This window comes from Loxodonta africana, chromosome 4, assembly GCF_030014295.1.
Source record: "Loxodonta africana isolate mLoxAfr1 chromosome 4, mLoxAfr1.hap2, whole genome shotgun sequence".
NCBI lineage: Eukaryota > Metazoa > Chordata > Mammalia > Proboscidea > Elephantidae > Loxodonta > Loxodonta africana.
Genome location: NC_087345.1, coordinates 131,018,729 through 131,040,114, shown reverse-complemented (window position 1 = coordinate 131,040,114; position 21,386 = coordinate 131,018,729). Strand labels below are relative to the sequence as shown.

The following is a 21,386-nucleotide window of genomic DNA, read 5'->3' as shown; positions in this document are numbered from 1 at the left end:
CAGCCTCTCCAACATTTATTATTTTGTGTTTTTTGGATTAATGCCAGTCTTGTTGGAGTGAGGTGAAATCTCATTGTAGTTTTGATCTGCATTTCTCTAATGGCTAATGATCGTGAACATTTCCTCATGTATCTGTTAGCTACCTGAATGTCTTCTTTAGTGAAGTGTCTATTCATATCTTTTGCCCACTTTTTAATTGGGTTATTTGTCTTTTTGTATTTGAGTTTTTGCAGTATCATGTAGATTTTAGAGATCAGGCACTGATCAGAAATGTCATAGCTTAAAACTTTTTCCCAGTCTGTAGGTAGTCTTTTTATTCTTTTGGTGAAGTCTTTGAATGAGCATAGGTGTTTGATTTTTAGGAGCTCCCAGTTATCTAGTTTTTGTTCTGCATTCTTAATAATGTTTTGTATCCTGTTTATGCCACGTATTAGGGCTCCTGACGTTGTCCCTATTTTTTCTTCCATGATCTTTATCGTTTTAGATTTTATATTTAGGTCATTGATCCATTTTGAGCTCATTTTTGTGCATGAAGTGAGGTATGGGTCTTGTTTCATTTTTTTTGCAGATGGATATCCAGTTATGCAGCACCAGTTGTTAAAAAGACTGTCTTTTCCCCATTTAACTGTTTTGGGGCCTTTGTCAAATATCAACTGCTCCTATGTGGATGGACTTATGTCTGGATTCTCAATTCTGTTCCACTGGTCCATGTATCTGTTGTTGTACCAGTACCAGGCTGTTTTGACTACTGTGGAGATATAATAGGTTCTAAAATCAGGTAAAGTAAGGCCTCCCACTTTGTTCTTCTTTTTCAGTAATGCCTTATTTATCCGGGGCCTTTTTCCCTTCCATATGAAGTTGATGACTTGTTTCTCCATCTCATTAAAGAATAATGGCTGAGTTTTTGAAAGCAGATTGCCAGGCCTTTCTTTCAAGGTACCTCTGGGTGGACTTGAACCTCCCACCTTTCAGTTAATAGTCAAGCTGGTTTGTTAAGCATTTGTGCTACCCAGGAACTTCTTGACAACATTACCTAGGGATTTTCTATGATGAGGATGCAAAAAATATTCTCTAGGGACTAATTATTGTTTCATTTCACTACAATATCTGGCTAAAAATTGTATTCCTCAATATTTGAAGTTCCCTAGAATGAATGAGATAGGAATGATGTAAAAAAAATATCTGGATAAGCTTACTCTAGCGGGCAGCTAACTCTTCACCAAAGCCTGGCTCTCCTTCCCTCAGAATACACCTGTGCCTGGGAAATGGCTACCCATTGAAGGACTGTTTTCTAGCTCTTTGGCACCTGGATGGGGCCAAGTGACAGGTTCTTGTGCATCGAAAGAGAAAACTGACCCCCTCCTAGCCAAGGTGGTTAAGCGTTGTATGTTTCTTCTCCTTCCTCCATAGAAGTGGACAACCAAGGAGGCTTTGGGTGTCAAGTATTGGAGATGGCTGAACTTCCATCATTTTGGGTGCTTGGCTGATCAAGAACAACCACAATTACTTACTTATTTCTTATAATTGGATGATTATAAGAAATAAGTAATTCTTATTGTGCTAAGTCACTGATTTAAAAAAAAAAATCACAATAGCTAGCATAGAGTTCTCTTCCAGATTATTCTCTTCCTGAGTTCCATGTTGCAACTCACTGCTTGTCAACAATTCTCTATGGTTAGCCCCTAGAACGAACAGTTTTCCACCTACCTGCTCACTGAATTTCTCACAGAGTGCCTGCGACTCTTCACCAAAGCAGTTAGAAGGGTTGCTATAACTTCTGCATATGCTCACACTTACTTTTCCAGGGACGGGCTTCCCATAGGTGTATCTGTCATGAGAACATTACCAAATGAACCAAAGCAGACATCGAATATCCCCATTTTCTACCTATTTATATTTCCTCTTTACCTACAGTATATTCATTCTCTATACTTCCCTCTAATCCCTGCAGTGTTGAGGGCTCACACAGTGTTGAGGGCACAGTGAACTGAGTGAAGACCCTTCTCTTTTAGAACTCTCCAGTGCAACATGCTGAAATCACTACATTCTTCTTTTATCATGCCTTTTTACCTTAAATTTTTTCTTTTCCATTTCATCCTTAAAAATATTTTTATTATTGCAGTAGCAGCATGATTCTTAAGAGGAAAAACAAAACAAACAAACAAAAATATCAAGAAAATAAAGAGAAGAAGCTACCACCCTCAGTTCTACCTAGGAATACAAATTATTAATACTATGGTATTTCTCCTCTCATCAGCCTGTCCCCATGAGTAGCCATTTCTATCTTTATACGCTTTTACTTTTTACAAAAATGGGATTGTGCCATCAATACGTTATTGATGATTGCTGTGTTTTCAAGAGTTTTCATCTCCTTCCCTATCTTAAAGGTCCTCCGTATCTCTGTTTGCAAGAGCTTTGGCTCACGAGTTACATGGGCTGATAAACTTGGTGGCCATTGCTCTGAGATGGCACTAGGGCAGGGGCCCAGCTAAATAGCTAGGTGTCCTACATATGTGGTCCTTAAGTAGGACTGGTTTCTTCAGCCTCCTTACTCTTTCTGCTAGTGCTACTGCTGGGCAGCTGGGGATGACAGCATAGGATCTTGGAAACATGGGATCTCAAGGTTGGAAGGGATCATACTGAGAGAAAATTTCAGTCTCCACAGCAAACATGGCAATGCAGAATGGTATGTGGCATGCCTTAGGTAGACATATGAGTAGATGAGATTTGGATTATATGCCTATCTCTACAAATTCTGAATCTAAAGCTAGGTAAGTTAAATAATCTGTTTGATGACTGAATTCCCTCTGCATCCTTGTGTTAATTATCTTCCTAATATATATTGATTATTTTTGGTGAAGGGAAAGTCACTACCCTTCAACACTGTCCCATTTTTGTGTGTGGCTAGCTTTGTCACTTTCAGAATGAATACTAATAGCATATCCTTTCTAGGAACAGTTCCCCACCCCATGACAGTAATGCTAGTAAGGACATGAAAGAAAATAAGAAAAAATAGAAAAGCAACACAAGAAGGAAGTTCTAGAGGTGCGGGTGTTCCCAAATACTTAAAGTATTTGTGCCGTTACTGCTGTTAAGAGAAACCAGCCAAAATATACCAGATGGTAAATCTCCTTTAAATAATTCCCCCCAAAAGATTTAAAAACAACAAAAACCAATCAACTTACATGCCACACACTGACACAGTCACCTCTTTTTCGAATATAGTGATTATCTTTGGCATTGTCACTCTCACTTCAAACTTGGGAAGCACTGTTGATGGAGATCAAGGAATTTGGTGATTGGTTTCGAACTTGTGGAAAATTAATATTTTCACCTTCTCTGTAACAATTCCCTGATGATATTTCAGGGCTCTAAAAATGTAGCTCTACTTTCCAACGAATGCACCTTATTTTCTAATGGAGATTCTGGGAGATTCTGGCTGAAGGACTATGACAGATGACTATAACCTTAAGAATTATGGACGACATCACTAAAACAAGGATGTTTACATTTTTGGGGGAGATTAAAAATTGTTACAAAAATTAACCAAGGTATATATGAAGTCCTGTTCACAAAACATCAATGGCCCTTGTTGGAGTTAGATATAATTGGTTCTACTCCAAACTCACTCTTGCCCATGGGAGATGGAAGGACTCCAAACAAACTCAAATCCTAGGTCCTAGAAGTTTAAATACGAAGAAAACATGTAGCCTGGTTTCCCATAATCCATACCAAATTCCTCCACGGTGAAGGGGTGCTCTATTCTTCTGCCTGATTCCTTCTGTACCACTACATTGTAGGAGCCGAGAACAGGCTCTGATGAGAGGGGGAAAGACAACTGCGTGAGGCCGCTCTCTAAATGGAGATTCCGCCATTGTGTGATGCGATTTTCTTTGGAGTCCTATGGATAAATAATTTATATTTTATAAAATAGCCTGTGAGCATTACAGATAATATAGGAAATCTATGAAAACTGCTATGTTATTCACAAAAACGACAAGTGGGGTGGCGGTGGGTGCTGGGGAGGGGAGAAGAGTTATAATCCCTCAGCCCTATGTAAGAGTTTGAAGGCTTCTCCCTTAGTGAAGTTTCTGGGATATTGGACAAACATCTCAAATAAAAACATTTCCTTAAATTTAATTGCTTTCTTTTACATTATGAAATGTTTCATGCTGCTTACCTGAAGGTATACTAGAGGAATCTGAAAGACAAGAGAGAAAGAAAAGAGTTTAGAATTGTTCTCAAATATTCTCAACTCGGACTTATACGCAAAACAGCTTTAATGTAGAATAAATCAATCTGTAGTAAAACACAGGAAGACTAGGTTAAATTTCTCAGAACTTTTAATTAATCCAAATTGAGTAATTAATAAATGACGTTAAGAACTTACTAGGTCATCAGCAACAAATATATGTGTGCACTGACATTCATTAGGAATGGAATTTACTGACATTACCTAAGGGCTTATAGCATCCCAGTGAAGAACATTCCTTTGCTATGCAATTTACAGATTGAGAGTTAAATATTAACTGAACTACGAGTAACCGTGATCAGATCCCTTTATTAAGATGGAACAAAGAATTCTTAGACAGTTCTAGGAATGAGGAGGCATGGGAATAGCTCCTCTATCAATGTATATTCACTTTTTAAAACTAATATTTATTGAGTGCTTCTCATGTGCTGTTATTCTATGTACTGGGAATATAGCAGTGTACAAAAGAACAAAATATCTGCTCTCATGGAGCTTACATTTAATAAGGATGGACAGAGAAGTAAAAAACACAAATACATCTATGCCCTTATCTATATCTGGAGTCCCTAGGTGGTGCAAATGGTTAAGCCCTTGGCAACTAACCAAAAGGTAAGTAGTTCGAGTCCACCCAGAGGCACTTTGGAAGAAAGGTCTGATGATCTACTTCCAAAAAATCAGTCCTTGAAAACCCTATGAAGCACAGTTCTACTCTGACACACATGGGATCACCGTGCGTTGGAACAGGCTCCGCGGCAGCTAGTTAGGATATCTGTCACTATACCAGGTGGTGGTAAGTGCCATGAAGAAAAATAAAGCCAGTTTAAGCGGATACAGTGTTGGATGAGGTGTCTGACTTTAGACAGAGGAGTGAAAGTAGAAGTAGGAAGAACAGTTTCAAGGTTATTGTAATAATCTTGTTTAGAGATGATGTTGGCTAGGACTAAGTGTTAAGATGGAGTCTGGATATATGTCTAGCCAACACGCTTTTTCTGATAAAGTCGATGTGGGTGTAAGAAAAAGAGAAGAAACAAGAATTGTGCCATAATATTTTGTCTCGGGAGCTAGAAGAAAAGAATTCCATCTTGTTGAGATAAGAAAGCATGGTGAAGGAGAGATTTGGGAGGGAAAAATTAAGATTTTGGTTTAATGTCTGCATTACAACAGAAAGAGTTGTTCCTTATCATAAATATGAAGTGTCAGTCTTTAGGAGCTAATGTTGGTTATCCTCATCTCACCTCATAATGGAGATTTTGGTAGGTGCATTTAGGAAAAGTCTAAATCTTTGAGAAGTTATTTGAACAAAAGCACCTTGATGGGTTTGCTGGGTCTGTTATCTAATATGTTGTTGTTAGGTGCTGCAGAGATGATTTTGACTCATAGTGACCCCATGTGACAGAGCACAACTGCCCCCAGAGGGTTTTCATGGCTGTAATCTTTTACAGAAGCAGATTGTTGGGTCTTTCTTCCACGGAGGTGCTAGTTGGGTTTGAACCACCAACCCTTCTGTTAGCAGCCCAGTGCTTAATCCTTGTGCTGCCAGGGCTTTCATTATATATACTTCCAATTTGACTAATAGAAAACAACCTAAAGAGTAAGTTTTATTGTGTGACAACTGACTGAGTAACCAGTATTAAGAACACCCATTGTCACTGAGTTGATTTCGACTCACAGCGACCCTGTGAGGACAGAGTAGAACTGCCCCACAGGGTTTCTAAGGCTGTAAATCCTTACAGAAACAGCCTGCCACATCTTTCTCCTGAGGAGTGGCTGGTGGGTTCGAACCTCTGACCTTTTGGTTAGCAGTTGACCATTTTAATTACTGAGCCACCAGGCTCCTGGTATGAAGATTAAAAAAAAAAAAAAAAAACCAAATCCACTGCCGTTGAGTAGATTCCGACTCATAGTGACCCTAGAGGACAGAGTAGAACTGCCCCATAGAGTTCCCAAGGAGCACCCAGCGGATCTGAACTGCCAACTTCTTGGTTAGCAGCCGTAGCATTTAACCACTACGCCACCAGGGTTTCCAGTATCAAGATAGAAAGAATTAATTCCACTCTTGATCCTGAATAATTTTTGCACGAGGATCTTGTGCTATTGTGATGCCAAAAATTATTGTCAGTGATACTAGATTCTTTTCCTGTTCCTTCCCCTAGCACCAAAAACAGGCTCCCAGCCTGTTTATACAGATAATAATGATTTTATGTAGATAATAGGAGACTCACCAATTCATTCACGGGGTGAAAATTTTCATCCAATGAGACCACACGAAACTTTACTGAAACAGAAATATTTTCCATGAGAACCAGAAACCCTAAATCAGGCCTATAGGACAGTGAAACAAGATATTAAGGCGCCAGAATTATAGGAACTTTGGCTGGGAAATATGCGCGTGAGGAAGCTTTTTCTTTTTGAAATTGTCCTGACTATGGGCCTCTTCATACCTGTCTGCCCTGGTTTGTAGATAGGTTTGTCTGTCTGGACGAAGACTAGACTCTCTTCATTCCTAACCACCACTGTGGTCCTCTTCTTGAATTCTTGGGTTGGTCCTTTCACTTGGACAGAGAGGAACATTACCTCTTCATCGGCTGAAGATTTTGGGACCTGAAATGTGAGACAGATCCTGAGAACCCATTCAGCCTCGCAAGTCTCCTTTCCCATTTCCCACTCCACTTCTTCCCTGAGATCTTACCCTTTTTTACTTAACTTCTCTCCCTTGTTCTCACCAGGGAAAGCTTGCATGGATATGAATTAATTCTCCATTTTACAAATTGGGGAACAGAACATAAGGTGGAGGGAAATACATCAGTAAGAAAGGCTATGAATGAGAACCGCATCTCCATATAGCCCAACCAATACAGTATTGATTCAACTTTATGCTGAAATTTTCCAAGTTGATGTGACATGATAAAAGGGCAGGGCAGATGTATGTTTTAAGACTACAAGAAAGAAAATTACAATATTTTTGTTGGAGCTAGGCTGTAAATATCCCATGTGGGTAACTCTGAAGCAATATGGAACACTGGCTCAGGGTAATTTCTACAATTTTCGCTCTTAGAATGTGAGATGGTGTGTTCTTATCAACCCACAACTCATGTTGAGTCTTGACCTAATCTGCTTTATTAATGATTTTTCTAATTTGCTTTTAAGTCACATCCTATCTTTGTCTAACACATACTGGTTTTTGTTTGTTTGTTTGCAAATAGGAGTTTTGATTATTAAGTTGATTTTTTGTTCTTTTTTTAAATTAGGTTTGCGATACACAGGGGGAAGGAAAGGTAATGACAGAAACGTCAACAAAAATTTTGTGAGCTGTAGATTTGGGATATGTAGTTTAAGGCTAGGGTTGTTTTTATGCTTCATATAAAATGGTGACTGCTGTGAAACCGTAGAGAATCAAACGCAAGCCTTTTGTAAACATCCTGGTTTACAAAACATTGTATATTGACTGTGTTACGTTGTGTGTGTATAATTCTATATAGCTATCTCTACATGTATGCAGGCTCAGGGTTAAATTGATTTTTATTATGCCTATAAATATTTCTGCCTCCCATGGTTGGAAATTCATGCATCATTCCTTAATTGCTATACTTACTTGCAACATTTAGATTGCTTCCTGAAGTCCGTATTGGCCTCTCAAAGCCTTAGCTTGACTGAACACTAGATCCCTAAGGGCCTGACTAATAGGACTGAGTATATTAAATCAAACAGCGGTACTCACAGTGAAGGAGACACACTGGAATAAGTCGTTTTCTGCCGTGAGGTCAGTGAAGAGGCTCCTGTTTCCCCTGATAGACTCCAAGGAAGCACTCACAGTCACGGTCTCATTCAGGTGGCTCAGGAGGAGGCAGCCCTTCTGAGGGGTCTCAGTGTGGAGCAGGGAAGGGACCAGGACCATATACTGCCTGGGAAGGTGGCGGGGGGTGGGGGGAGGGGACAAGTTCAGTTAGAAGAGAGACATTCTTGTCAACAGCACTATTCTTCCATAAGGACCTGTGGTGGTACAGCGGTTAAGAGCTAGGCTGCTAACCAAAAGGTCAGCAGTTCGAACCCACCAGCTGCTCCTTGGAAAACCTCTGGGGCAGTTCTACCCTGTCCTAATAGACTCCACGGTGACAGGTTTGTTTTGTTTTTTTGGTTTTTCGTAACAATTACTGTTACCATCATTAGTTTTACATCAAGATGAAAATGAAATTAATCTCTTCTGTTAAGTGGCATGCATGAGAATGCTTTCCCCTTTCCATCAGCACTGCCATGCAGTGAACATTCCACTTGAGGTGGGCTTTAAAAATATTAAAAAATATTAAATGCCTCACTTTAAGGTACCCCAATATGTAAGCATCTGACTTCAAATTTTAAATGTCAGTTATGTTTAATCTGACTCTAAAAAGAAAGCTCACACGTGTGTGGCTACTACAAAACCAGTCAATCTACAGAACTTTCATTATCTATCTACCTATCTGTACAGAGAGATTTTGACATATATTGAGGTATATATATTTATATATACAGGAGGTAGAAGATATATATCTGACAACCTTGTGAAAATGATATGGCAAGTATTTCCTTTCATTTTACAGATAAGGAATCTGAGGTTCAAAGAGAGTGAGTCATTACTTCAGAGTTTAAAGTCTCAGTTGTGGTAAACAACTAACCAAGTCTTAGCGTATTACCTAACCATGAATGTTTGCATTTAAATATTTGCCTGTCAGCTCCTGGCTAGACAATAGCTTCCCCCAAAGAATGGTCCTCTAGTGACTGAAGTTTGGATCTTAGTAACTCACGAACAAGGCAGAAGCTTTCCCAATACCCTCATGGATAACATAAGATTGACCCTGTAGTTTTCAAATATTCTTGCTCTCAGAACTCCTAAAATAATTTTTTGGCATTGTGCACTCCTTTCATATTTTCAAGGAAAGTTCTCTTTGGTAATCTCAAGTTTAAATAATAGCAAAAGATATTATTTCTTGCGACATTTAAATTAAAGCTTCTATTACTATTTTATAAGATCCTCATAAAATCTTAAATACCATAGTGATAGGATGCCCGATACAATCTATTTTAAAATATTTTAAGTTCTTTTTTTAATCTCAGGAACTTCTTCCCTTTTTTCCTCCTCGAACTTGAATTTCTACACCACTTACTGCACAGAACTTTATCCTAAGATTTTATGCTTCAAAATATTTTATGAGTCACTCTTATTTCTTTTTTAGCAAGTATATATGCATAACATACACACATACATATATACAATATTATATGTGGGTATATACATTCAACTTTAAGTCTTCTTCTAAATTTAATGTGACGATATCATTTTAGAAAACCCTGGTGGCATAGCGGTTAAGTGCTACAGCTGCTAACCAAGAGGTCAGCAGTTCGAATCCTCCAGGCACTCCTTGGAAACTCTATCAGGCAGTCCTACTCTGCCCTATAGGGTCGCTATGAGTCAGAACCAACTCGACGGCAGTGGGTTTGGTTTTGGTATATCATTTTAAGCGTTAAAAATTTTCTTCAGAATTATTTTTAACTCAGTATACAATTGATCAAAACAAAATAAATATATTACAAATTCTGATTCATACTTATTAGATATAATAAAGATGTTCTTTTGAAGTACATCTTTAATGATAATAATAAGCTGGGTTTTTTTCCCAGTCAATTTATGTATCCAGAAATGAATATTTCTTATTGCAAGAATGCAACGAGATCTAACATTAATTCTGTTCTTAATTCTGACTTGTGCAGATGTAAGTACGGAGAAAAATTGCTCACGGAAATAAGTAAATAAATGAGAGGTAACACAGTTATATTGTCATCCACATCTTGCAACTTCCTCTGCCTTATATGCCGAGAATCACCCAGTGCCCCGTAAAGTAATTTTTAATCATCTATGAGATGATTTCTTTAAATACGTTGAAACAAAGAATTTGTCACCACCTGACCTGAAAAAGGATTTTCTCCCTTGTTATTAGAACCCCTTCACTTTCCCAACATCAACACCGGTATTTCTAATTGTTCTTTATTTGGCACGCTAGAGGTTTTTCTACCCCAGGGCAATGCTCCATAGTTTAAGATCTGATGGAGGGAGAGGCTTGTCTTTCATAAAGTGGAAGATGGACAATTCGGAAAAGGGAAGTAAGAAAGGGTAAACAGCATAGCCTTAAGCAGATCAAAATGAATTTTATATATGCGAGGATCTGGAAATGGATTCCTTTAAAAGTATCAATTTCCGATGCATCTTAAAAAGGAATTTAGAGGAAATGTAGAGATTCAGAGGTCCAGAGAGTCGGAGGGAAAGTTATGAATAAGAGAAGAATTAATACATCGTTACAAAACCTCATGGCTGGAAGAGACATCAGAGAAAAGAAAGTGGCAGTTTCATAGAAAAGACGAATGATACAAAAGGAAAACATGAAATAAAGGAAAAGACAAAATTCAAACTGCGTGGAACTCACGGGTTTCCAGAGACTGTGGGCAGGGAGACCAGGAGGAGGAGAATAAGACTTGGATGAAGAAGCTTCTTCTTCGCCATGCTGCAGGGAGAAGGGACCTGAGGAGACCAGATTGTTTCGTACCCTACTCCCTGCACTCAGTCTGGTCCCCAAAGCACATCGGAGCAACTGGACTTTATGAGGCACTCTCTGTGTAAACAGGAAGTTCCACCCACACAAGGTCTCTAAACAAAGTTGAGGTTTCCAAACATTTTCTGAAAGGGTCACTGCTCTCAGTGATGGCCTAATTACAGTCAAGGTTAATTCCTGGCAGGCTAAATAGAATTCCTGGAGGGATAAAATCCACATTCCTGTTAGCACTCACTGTCTCTGAGTTTTACTGCAAAGCAGCTAATCAGGGCCTTTCCAAACCTTCCTTCCCCACCTCCTCCCAGTGCCTTTTATGGCTCTATTCACATCTCTTGCTTGCATAGTTGACAATGGAGGCTGCAGCTTGAGCAACAATGGCCAGCTCAAAGTGACATCTCACTACAAGTCACTGTGCCTGCAAGTTCTCCATTAGCTATGCCTAACTTAAATGTTGAGGGTGCTTCAGAATTCAGGAATCCTCTGCAGAAATGATAATGCTTCTGGGTTGAAGTAACACCTTATTAAACTAATAGACTTTTACTGTAGAGCTATTACTGGATTGCGGATGAGGAGCCATGCCCTAGATGAATGGGAATAGAAACTAGTTTGTATATGAAGTAACTAAAAAAAAAAAAAAGTGCAACGATAAAAGTAGCAAGATCTCAAAAAATGAGTTTTGTCCTGTTGGGCCTAACAAAGATTCCAATTGCCTTTGCCATCGACTATACAAACACATTTCCTTACTACCTTCTGAATCTTCTACTCCTCTCCAATCTTTGAATTATACAGACTATTTCATTTATTCATTCATCCATTCACTCATTCATCTATTCAGTTGTTTTATAAGCATTTATTGAGCCTGGTAGGACTAGGCAATATGCAAAATTCTGGAGATAGGATGGTCAATTAACAGATCTGCACTAAAATTTCTTACATCCTTGTGGGGGTGAAAACAGACAAATAAGCAATAAAAATACAGTAGCCAAACATCATCTGAGAAGTTCAGGGCACTCTGGGAGCATTAAACAAAAAAAAAAAAACCTATTGCTATCAAGTTGATTCCGACTCATAGTGACCCCATAGGACAGAGTAGAACTGCTCCATAGGGTTTCCAAGGAGCAACTGGTATATTTGAATTGCCGACCTTTTGGTTCGCAGCCAAGCTTTTAACCACTGCACCACCAGGGCTCCTAGGCGCACATAATCCAGATTTGGGGCCTTGGTGTACCAGAGAATAAAACGTTGCCTGGTTGTGCTTCATCTTCATGATTGCCAGCGTGTTTGAGTGCCACTGTTGTGGCTATTATGCCAATCCGCCTCTCTGAGACTCTCCCTTACCCTCGATAGCACCCTACTTCACCAAACATGATGTTCTCCTCCAGCGATTGATCCTTCCTGGTGATGGATCCAAAAAGAGTGGGTTGGACAACGTTCTGTTGAGATCCATAGAGTTTTCACTGGTTAATTTTTGGAAGTAGCTCACCAGACCTTTCTTCCTAGTCTGTCTTACCCTGGGAGCTTCGCTGAAACCTGTCCACCATGGGTGACTCTGCTGGTTTTTGAAAAACTGGTGACATAGCTTCTAGCTTCACAGTCACCACATGTACATCACCACAGTAGGACAAACTGACAGACAGGTGGTGGATTCTAAGTGTAGAAAATGACGTAGGCAGAGACCTAGAACTTGAGAACAATCATGGCACATTCAGCGAACTGAGAAGAAGCTGGTATGGAGGAAATGCCTGTCTACTTAGAAAAGTGGTGGAGCTGGAGAGACAAGCTGGCTGCAAATCAGAAATGGCCTAGTCAATAATATGAGGGTGTTTGGGGAGTAGTCAGTGAAATGGATTCTCGGATTGGTTTCCTGGATAGATCACTCTTACTGAAATGTGGAAGACTGACCGAAGGAGGCATTTGAGAGTCAACTGCAATAATATAGGTGAGGGCTGATGGTATTTTGAATTAGGGTATTGGAACTAAGGGTTGGAAAGAAGTTGACACATATACATAATATTTAGGAGCAAAATTATAGTATGTGGTGAATATATGAATATAAAAAGTAAAGGAGAAGGTGCCTTCCAATTTTCCTGGCTGGTCACTGAGTGAATCATGTTCCTTTAACTGATAGAGTGAAACAGAGGGTTGGTGGGAACAGAAGGAGGACAGAAAGGCTGAGGATTGGGAAGATAAAGAGTATAGTTTTAGAAAGTGCTTGTGGAATATTCTACAGCTTAGTACAATGCGGTCTAATAAAAATGTAATGTGAACCACCTATGTAATTTAAATTTTTCTAGAAGCTACATTAAAAAAGTAGCAAAAAACAGAAGAAATTAATTTTAATAATGTATTTTGATTAACCCAATATGTTCAAAACATTATGAACATTATCAATATAAAATCATTAAAAAGATGTTTTACATTCTTTTTTTTATACCAAGTCTTCAAAATTTAGTATGTTTTTTATACTAACAACACATATCAATTTAGACTAGCCACATTTCAAGTGTTCAGTAGTCCCGTGTGGCTGCCGTTGCTGGCTGCTGTTACTGTTAGCTGTTCTTGAGGCCACCCCCGACTCCGTCCTATAGGGTCGCTATGAGTTGGAATCGACTCGAGGGCACTGGTTTTTTTGTGTTGAGGCCACCCCCGACTCATGGCAACCTCATGTGTTACAAAGTAGTACTGCTTCTCAGGGTTTTCTTAGCTATAATCTTTATGGAAGCAGTTTGCCAGGCCTTTCTTCAATGGAGCCACCCAGTGGGTTCAAATCACCAATCTTGAGGTTAGCAGCAGATCACAAACTGAGAGGCTACCCATTTGGCATAGTAAACTTAGAGCAATGTTTTCCAATTATGGGTCACAGTCTATTAGTAAGTTATGATTTTATTTTAGTGAGTCATGACCAGGATTTAAAAAATGAAATAGAAAATAATAAAATAGAAAACAGTGTATCAAGCCAAATTAGTGAAAATGTTGAATTTGGAAACATTGTTTCCTATATATATGTGACAGAGACTGTTGGCCGTCCCCCACTATCCATCCTACCTTTAATAAAATAAGTCCTGAGTTTTTGCTGAACACAAACTGCTTAGCTAAAGATTTTATTTCCTTGCCTCCTCCCTTGGTCCCTTGAAGCTGGATGTGTGGCCATATGACTTCTGATGATTGGATGTAAATGGAAGTTATGCATGTAACTTTTAGGTCATGGTTTAAAAAGGCAGAGTTATGTTCTGTGCATTCCTTTTCTTCCTTATCCCTGGCTGAAATATGGAGATAATGACTGTAGTTGGAGCTTCTATCGTAGATTATAAGATGGAAACTGTGTGCCAAGGAAAGCAGAGCAACAAGCAAGACACAGCCTGAGTTTCTGAATCTTCAAAAGTCCACTTCAGACTGGATTTTCACATGAGAGAGAAATGCTTAATATGAGTAGGTACAGGTGTGTACATGAGCGAGAATGGTTAGAAGTATCTATAAACCAAAGCATCAAATCCACTGCTGCTGAGTCGTTTCAAAAATTATGATCTGCATCCTAGTGAAGTGAGTAACATCTGGGGTCTTAAAAGCTTGTGAGTGCCCATCTAAGACACGACTGTGGGTCTCTACTCACCAGGAGCAAAACAATAAGAAGGAAACCAAAAGCTCAGAGAAGAAACAAGTCTACACGAGCCACAATCTAATCTACCCTGAGACCAGAAGAACTAGATGGTGCCCGGCTACCACCATTGACAGTTCTGACTGGGGTCACAATAATTGGTCCTGGATAGAATTGGAGAAAAATATGGAGCAGAACTCAAATTCTTATTAACAACAACCAAAAAAAAAAAAAAAAAAAAAGTCAGACAAACTGGAACAGTAGAGAATAGAGGAACCCCCGAGACTATTGGCCTGGGACATTCTTTAAACCTAGTACTGAGCCTTTCGCTTGAGATCATCTTTTAGCAAAACAGCAGAGTGGCACATGAAATAAAGGATATTACTTGTTAGATCAGTGCCCTACTTAAAAGCCACCAGTATGAGACCAAAAGGTCAGCAATTATACAAAAGCAAAGATGAGACAATAAGGGGGCAGGGAAATTGAAATACTGGAAAGGGAACAAACAGAAGATCATTAAAGAGAATGTTGACACTTTGTGATAAATGTAACTAACATCACTGAACAATACGTGTGGAAATTGTCAAAAAGGAACCTAACTTGCTGTGTAAACTATCACCAAAACTCAAGAAAATATTATTAAAAAAAAAAAGATTAATTACTTAAAGTAGAAGAGACAAGGTTAATAGCACTTATCTGGTGCCTCACCATACGTTACAAAGATGATCTGCAAGGACTGTTATGGCCAAATCCCTGGCTATCCATGTCAAATGTCACTGTGTAATCACATAATCGATTGGCTGATAATTTTTCTGCTGGATTTAGAGTCAAGGAGAGCTTTGGGAGCCAGCTGTTTCGGTGTCTGTGTAGTGCAGAAGCCTGACTGCAGCTGGTTAAGGAATGAAGACAACAGGAGGAAGCAAAGCCAGTTTCCCAGAGTCTGTCTGAAGTGAAGGAGAATGATATGGCAGTACTTGGCAAAGATGTCAGGAAGAAAGGGAGATTTCTTTAAAAGGAGAGAGACTTGGACAAGTTTAAGTGAAATGTTACTTCTGGAAATGCTGAGTGGGAGGAGCTAAAGAGAGGCCAGAGGTTGAACTTTATAGAGTGAGACGTGGTAACCTAAAGAGTGAGGACTCTGAGGTGTGTGGAGTGGATGTGTTAATGGATGGAGGAATTATCCCCAGGAGGAGTAACCCTGCTTTCAGTATAACCAGAGATGAAGAGGAACGTTTTATCTAAAATGTTCCCTTCTCCAAGACAAAGCCTTCTCTTCCTGGGGAGAAGAAAAATGCGCTTGAGGGGAAAAAAATGACTAGATCAGTTGGCAGGACACCTGAGCCATAGTTCTGCCTCAGCCATATGGTTCTGAGTAACTCGGTTAACCTTTCTGAGCCTTAGCTTCCACGACAATAAATGTAAGAATAATAATATCTGTAAGAGCCTGGTGGCACAAACGATTAAGTGCGTGACCACGAATTGAAAGTTTGGTGATTTGCATCTACCCAGAGGTGCCTTGAAGAAAGGCCTGGCAATCTGCTCTCCAAAGGTCACAACCTTGAAAGCCCTATGGAATGCAGTTGTACTCTGTACACATGGGGTCACCATGAGTCTATTGACTCAATGGCAATGGTATATATATATATATATATATATATATATATATATATATATATATATATATATATAGCAATATATATATATATATAGCAATATATATATATATATATATAGCAATAATGTCTTTGCTATCAGCTTAGTGGGGTAGTTTTTAAAACTGACAGAACATTTAAAACTGTAAACCTTACTCTACAAGCATAAGCTAATATTTATATTTTAAATCTTAAATTTTTTTATTGGGCTTTATATCTCATTCAAATTAATATCTCATTCAAAAATGTATATACGAATTGTTTTGTGACATTGGTTGCAATCCTTGCAAAGTGTCAGCACTCTCCCCCTTTCCATCCTGGGTTCACCATGTCTATTTGTCCAGTTTTCCTGTCCCTTCCTGCCTTCTCATTTTACTTTTGGGCAGGTGTTTCCCATTTGGTCTCATATTCTTGATTGAAACCAAGAAATACGTTCCTTCTGTGTTATTGTTTGTTTTGTAGGCCTGTCTGATCTTGGCTGAAAAGTGGATTTTGGGAGTGGCTTCAGTTCTGAGTTAGAAGGGTGTCCGGGGGCCATAGTCTCAGGAATTTCTCCAGTCTCTGTCAGACCAGTAAGTCTGTTCTTTCTTTTGTGAATTTGAATTTTTTTCTACATTTTTCTTCTGCTCTGTCCAGGACCCTTATTGTGATCCCTGCCAGAGAGCAGTTGGTGGTGGCAGCCAAGCGCCGTCTAGTTCTTCTGGGCTCAGGCTGGTGGAGGCTGTGGTTCATGTGGTCCATTAGTCCTTTGTATATTTTGAATGTTAGTGACTAAGGAGGAGGCCTATTTCATATCTGCTCTCTGTTTTTGTATAGGGACAGCATCACTCAGCATTTCCAGGAAATAAGTAAGTTGGGTTACCGGAGTAACAAGTGCTTGACAGAAAAGGAAGCAAACAAGTTGACAGATTCTATACGATTTTGATGTATTTAGCAAGTTATTACAGCTAGGAAGCCGAAGGGGTAAGAGAGAAAAGAAAGTAGGGGAAAGAAGAAAGGCAGTTCATAGACAAGAAAGCAGGGGAGCAAAATACAGGAAAACACATGACATAAAGAACGAAGGAGGAATATTTGAGAACTGAGAAAGAAAATAAGATTAAGCAGTAGATGGGCCCTAATAAAAATAAATACAAAAAAATACTTTTCCCTTGTATAGCTGTAGGAACAGTATTTCCAGGAACTGGGTGCTGTGGTTAGGTGCCATTGAATCAGTTCCAACTCATAGCAACCCCATACACAACAGAACGAAACACTGCCTGGTCCTGCGCAATGCTCACAGTCGTTGCTATGTTTGAGCTCAGTGTTGCAGCCACTGTGTCAATCCACCTTGTTAAGGGTCTTCCGCTGTTTCGCTGGCCCTCGACTTTATCAAGCATGATGGCCTTCTCCAGGGACTGGTCCTTCCTGACAACATGTCCAAAATACCTGAGACAAAGTTCCGACATCCTCGCTTCTAAGCAGCGTTCAGGCTGTGCTTCTTCCAAACCAGATTTGTTCATTCTTCAAGAATAGTCAATATTCTTCACCAACACCATAATTCAAAGGCGTCAATTCTTCTTTGGTCTTCCTTATTCATTGTCCAGCTTTGGCATGCATACGAGGAGATTGAAAATGCCATGGCTTGGATCAAGGTGCACTTTAGTCCTCGAAATGACATCTTTGCTGGATAGAGAGTTCTATTCAGTTCTTTTCGTGGATAGCAGTGGAACATGAAAGGAACTGGATAGAACTCTCTAATTTTAACAGTTGTACTCTTGGTTCACTTCGCATGAAAAAAGAGGACTTTAAGGCCACGTGTAGTTCCTGATAATAGTGATAATGAAGGACTTTTCAGCCTTTTACATATTAACCATCTTCAAAGTAAGAACGCTCACTAATGACACAATCATTTTTATCCTACCAGAGAGTGTGTATTCACTTTATCACTGCACAGAGTATCTTGGGCAAAACATGGAGTTAGAGAAATATTTACCTATAGAGATGTTCTTAAAGATCAGTGTTTCTCATTTGTGCTTCCTCACTCACCCATTTTCCCTAAATTTTAATGAGAGCAATATCTGAATGAACAAAGATAAAAGCATAACAAATTCTTCAATTGTTGCTATGTAAACAATATGCTTGCCGCACCTTCTCAAAATTATTAAAAAAAATTAATAATCATTTTACCTTTGCAATTAAAAACTGCTTGCCCCTTCAAGTTTCTAAAGAGGACTGATAACCATAAACGCTCAATTTTACTAAACCCTAGCTTGTGATATAGAGGAATTAGCACCTCAACTAAAATAATCTACTACAGACAATAAAATTCAATGACCATTCTTACATATACATACTTTTGGGCATGTAGAAGAATTTTTGTATGATGAATCTGTACTGTGAATTTGCTAGGTCAAAGAGCACGTACATTAAAAAATTTCATTGATAATGTCATATCACCTTTCTAAAATGACTGCCAATTTGTCTTCTCACCAGTAATACCTGAGAGTATGTATTTTCCCACAATGCATCTTTCTAAATTTTGCCAAATCTGATTGCTAGGGAGCATGATGTATTTTTCTTTTCTTTTTCAAGTTAATTTGACTAGTGATGTTGAGCCTCATTGTTGCTTGTGGAAGCTCTGTCTGCTGTTTGTGCTTTAGTTTTATTTATGTGTTTTGTTTTCAGATTAGGAAGTCCTGCTACATACCTAAATTATAAAAATAGTCTCCTAATTTATATTTTTGCATTGTATATTTTTAATTGCTAGCGGTTTATTTTTGAATATGGAGCAAGGTAGGGGTTATGTCACTGGGTGGATTTTCCTTTGGTGAAAGAAAAATGTACGTGTGTGTGTGTTTGCATGTGCAGCTGAGTACTTAACTGTTTGGACCACCTAGGGACTCTACCTAAACAGTACCTGGTATATACCTAATACTTGGTAAAAAAAAAAAAAAAAAATACTTGGTATATATTTGTATTTCGTTTAATGATGAAAGGATTATCTATATGCCTATCTATATTTATTTACATTTCTAAGATTTAACTTTTGAGCTGAGTCCCAAAAAATTAGAAGATATTTTCCAACCTGACCCTGGCAGACCGTGTTCCTTGGATGCATACAGCCTCCTTCCCCACACAACATCCTTCTCCCCAGCCATCTTTATACTATGTGTGGCTGTTTGGTATAGTCTGGCCAATGAGTTGTAAATGGAAAACTGCTGGGTGGGACTTATGGGGAAACTCTTGCTTTCTTGATGAAAACAAGTAGGCATACCAGTCAATGTCTTTCCTCCTTCTTCCTGCATCGAAAATTGATGTGATGTTTGGTTTCAATGGCCATTTTGAGACGAAGAAGCAATGAGCAGGAGCACGGAGGTCTGCATGCTAAGCAAGGCCAAAAGATAGAAGGGGCTTTGGTCCCTGCCAGCGGTATTGGGCAATTGCATCAACCTTGGAATCTCAACCTATAGACTTCTTGCCTATTTGTTTAAGCAACTGCTAGTTGCTTTTCTGTTATTTATTGCCAGAGGGATTCCCAGCTGACACACAGACAGATGGGAAATATATTCTGGATAGATAGGGCTGTGTGAGCAAAGGCAGAGAGTTGTGAAATAACGGGGAGTGTTAGGTAATCTGCAAGTCCAGAAAGGAGCTCACCTTGGCTGGAGTTTAGGGATAGGACTGGAGAGTCCAATAACTGTACTCCTCCAAAACTCCGATCTCAAACTCCTCCTCTGATGTTTCTCATTCTAATTTCTTGGCTCTTCTAGACTACTTATCACTTTTATATTATCTATCAAATCCCCATATCCTCACTTTCTACCTTTCTTAGCTGAGTTTTCATGGCTCACCATCAGCTTCTTTACCTGCTCGCCTAGAAGAAAGCCAGCCCTCTTAAAATCCAACTTCCTGCTTATTGTCTACTTGTACCAAAATTAAAGAGCATGCCTGATGAAGAACTTGCAAGCATATTGACAGACCTCACTTTCGATTCATGGCTACTCACTTTGATATAAACATCTAGTGCTTCCCTGCTGTCCTACTATATTCCTCAAGTAGCTTCACCCTCCTTCACTCTCCCAGGTAATCATTTTAGGCCTTTTATTTTCTCCTCAATGTCCCAAAAGACTTCCTTCCTTTATTCTCTCAACTAATGACTTTGTTTCTTATCTTATTGGGAGCACAAAAACAATCAGAAGAGAATGTTCATCTTCTTCCACAATGAAACTACCAACTAATCTGAATCGTACCTATGTACCCTTGTGTTACATTGGGTGAATTATCTGTGCTTCTAAATCCAACCTTTCAATTTTTTTTTTATTGAATCTTATCCTTTTTTGCATGCTGAAGGACTTCATTCCTGAAATTATTTCCCTCTTTCTAAAAAAAAATTTTTTTTTGATACATTATAAAATTTCCCCTCTTTATTATATCATTCTTATCAGCATATAAATATATATGCCATCCCTTGGAAAAAACAAAACAAAAGCAGAAATGAAATTCTTGACTTCACTTTTTCCTCTGCCTACTACTTCATTTTTCTGCTCTGTTTTACACAACTCTCCTCTCCAAAGTTGTCCACACTTACTGCTTCCACTTCCTCTTCTCTATAAACCCATTCTCATCAGGCTTTATCCCCTGACTCTACCTAAACAATTCTTGTGAAAGCCACAATTCCAGTGGTCAATTCTTAGCCCCATCTTTTTTCCATCTCTTAGAAGCAACTGACATAGTTGCTTACTCTGTCCTTGAAAGAATTTCTTCACTTGGATTTCAATACCACACGGTCCTTTGGTTTTCTTCCTGCCTCACTGAAAATCATTTTCAAAGTACTCTTAAATGTTGCTGTGTCTCAAAGTTCAGTCCTCTGACTTCTTGTCTTTTGCAGCTATTCTCTCCCTTAAGGAATCTCTTTTTGTCCTGGGGCTCTAAATATTGTATTGATAATGACTTCCAAACAGTTTCTCACTGCAAATAAAATTGCTCCCCTCAAATTCAGAATTATATTCCTATCTGCTTACTTTGACACTCCATTTAGATGTCTTACAGTCATTTTAACCTCAACTACCATCATCCTAGTCTAAACCACCATCATACCCTGCCTGGATTAGTGCCTCCTAACTGGCCTCCCTCCACTGCTCCAGTACAATCCATTCTCTTCATGCAAGCCAAAATAAGTTATTTAAAATGGAAATTTAATCATGTCATGTCCTGGAAAAAAATTTCCAACAGCTCCTCATTAACTGTAAAATAAAATCCAAAATTCTTTCCAAGCCTAAAAACTCTACAGGGTTTTCCTATTCCCTTCCATGGCCTTTTACTACTCA

The 21,386-nt window shown here is 38.9% G+C and overlaps 1 protein-coding gene across 1 annotated transcript in view; it reads right to left on the bottom strand.

Annotated features, from left to right (window-relative positions):
* The window catches only part of A2M (alpha-2-macroglobulin), a 48,364-nt gene extending 37,214 nt beyond the window's left edge, over positions 1–11,150 (bottom strand). The window contains exons 1-8 of the mRNA XM_064285180.1: positions 10,708–11,150; positions 7,971–8,154; positions 6,694–6,853; positions 6,475–6,527; positions 4,181–4,201; positions 3,733–3,901; positions 3,186–3,270; positions 1,708–1,828 (exon numbers count right to left, since the gene is read on the bottom strand). Of these exons, the coding sequence (XP_064141250.1) occupies positions 1,708–1,828; positions 3,186–3,270; positions 3,733–3,901; positions 4,181–4,201; positions 6,475–6,527; positions 6,694–6,853; positions 7,971–8,154; positions 10,708–10,784 (870 nt within the window). The 5' untranslated portion in view covers positions 10,785–11,150. The remainder of the gene's footprint in view (positions 1–1,707; positions 1,829–3,185; positions 3,271–3,732; positions 3,902–4,180; positions 4,202–6,474; positions 6,528–6,693; positions 6,854–7,970; positions 8,155–10,707) is intronic.
* Positions 11,151–21,386: the final 10,236 nt, after the last annotated feature.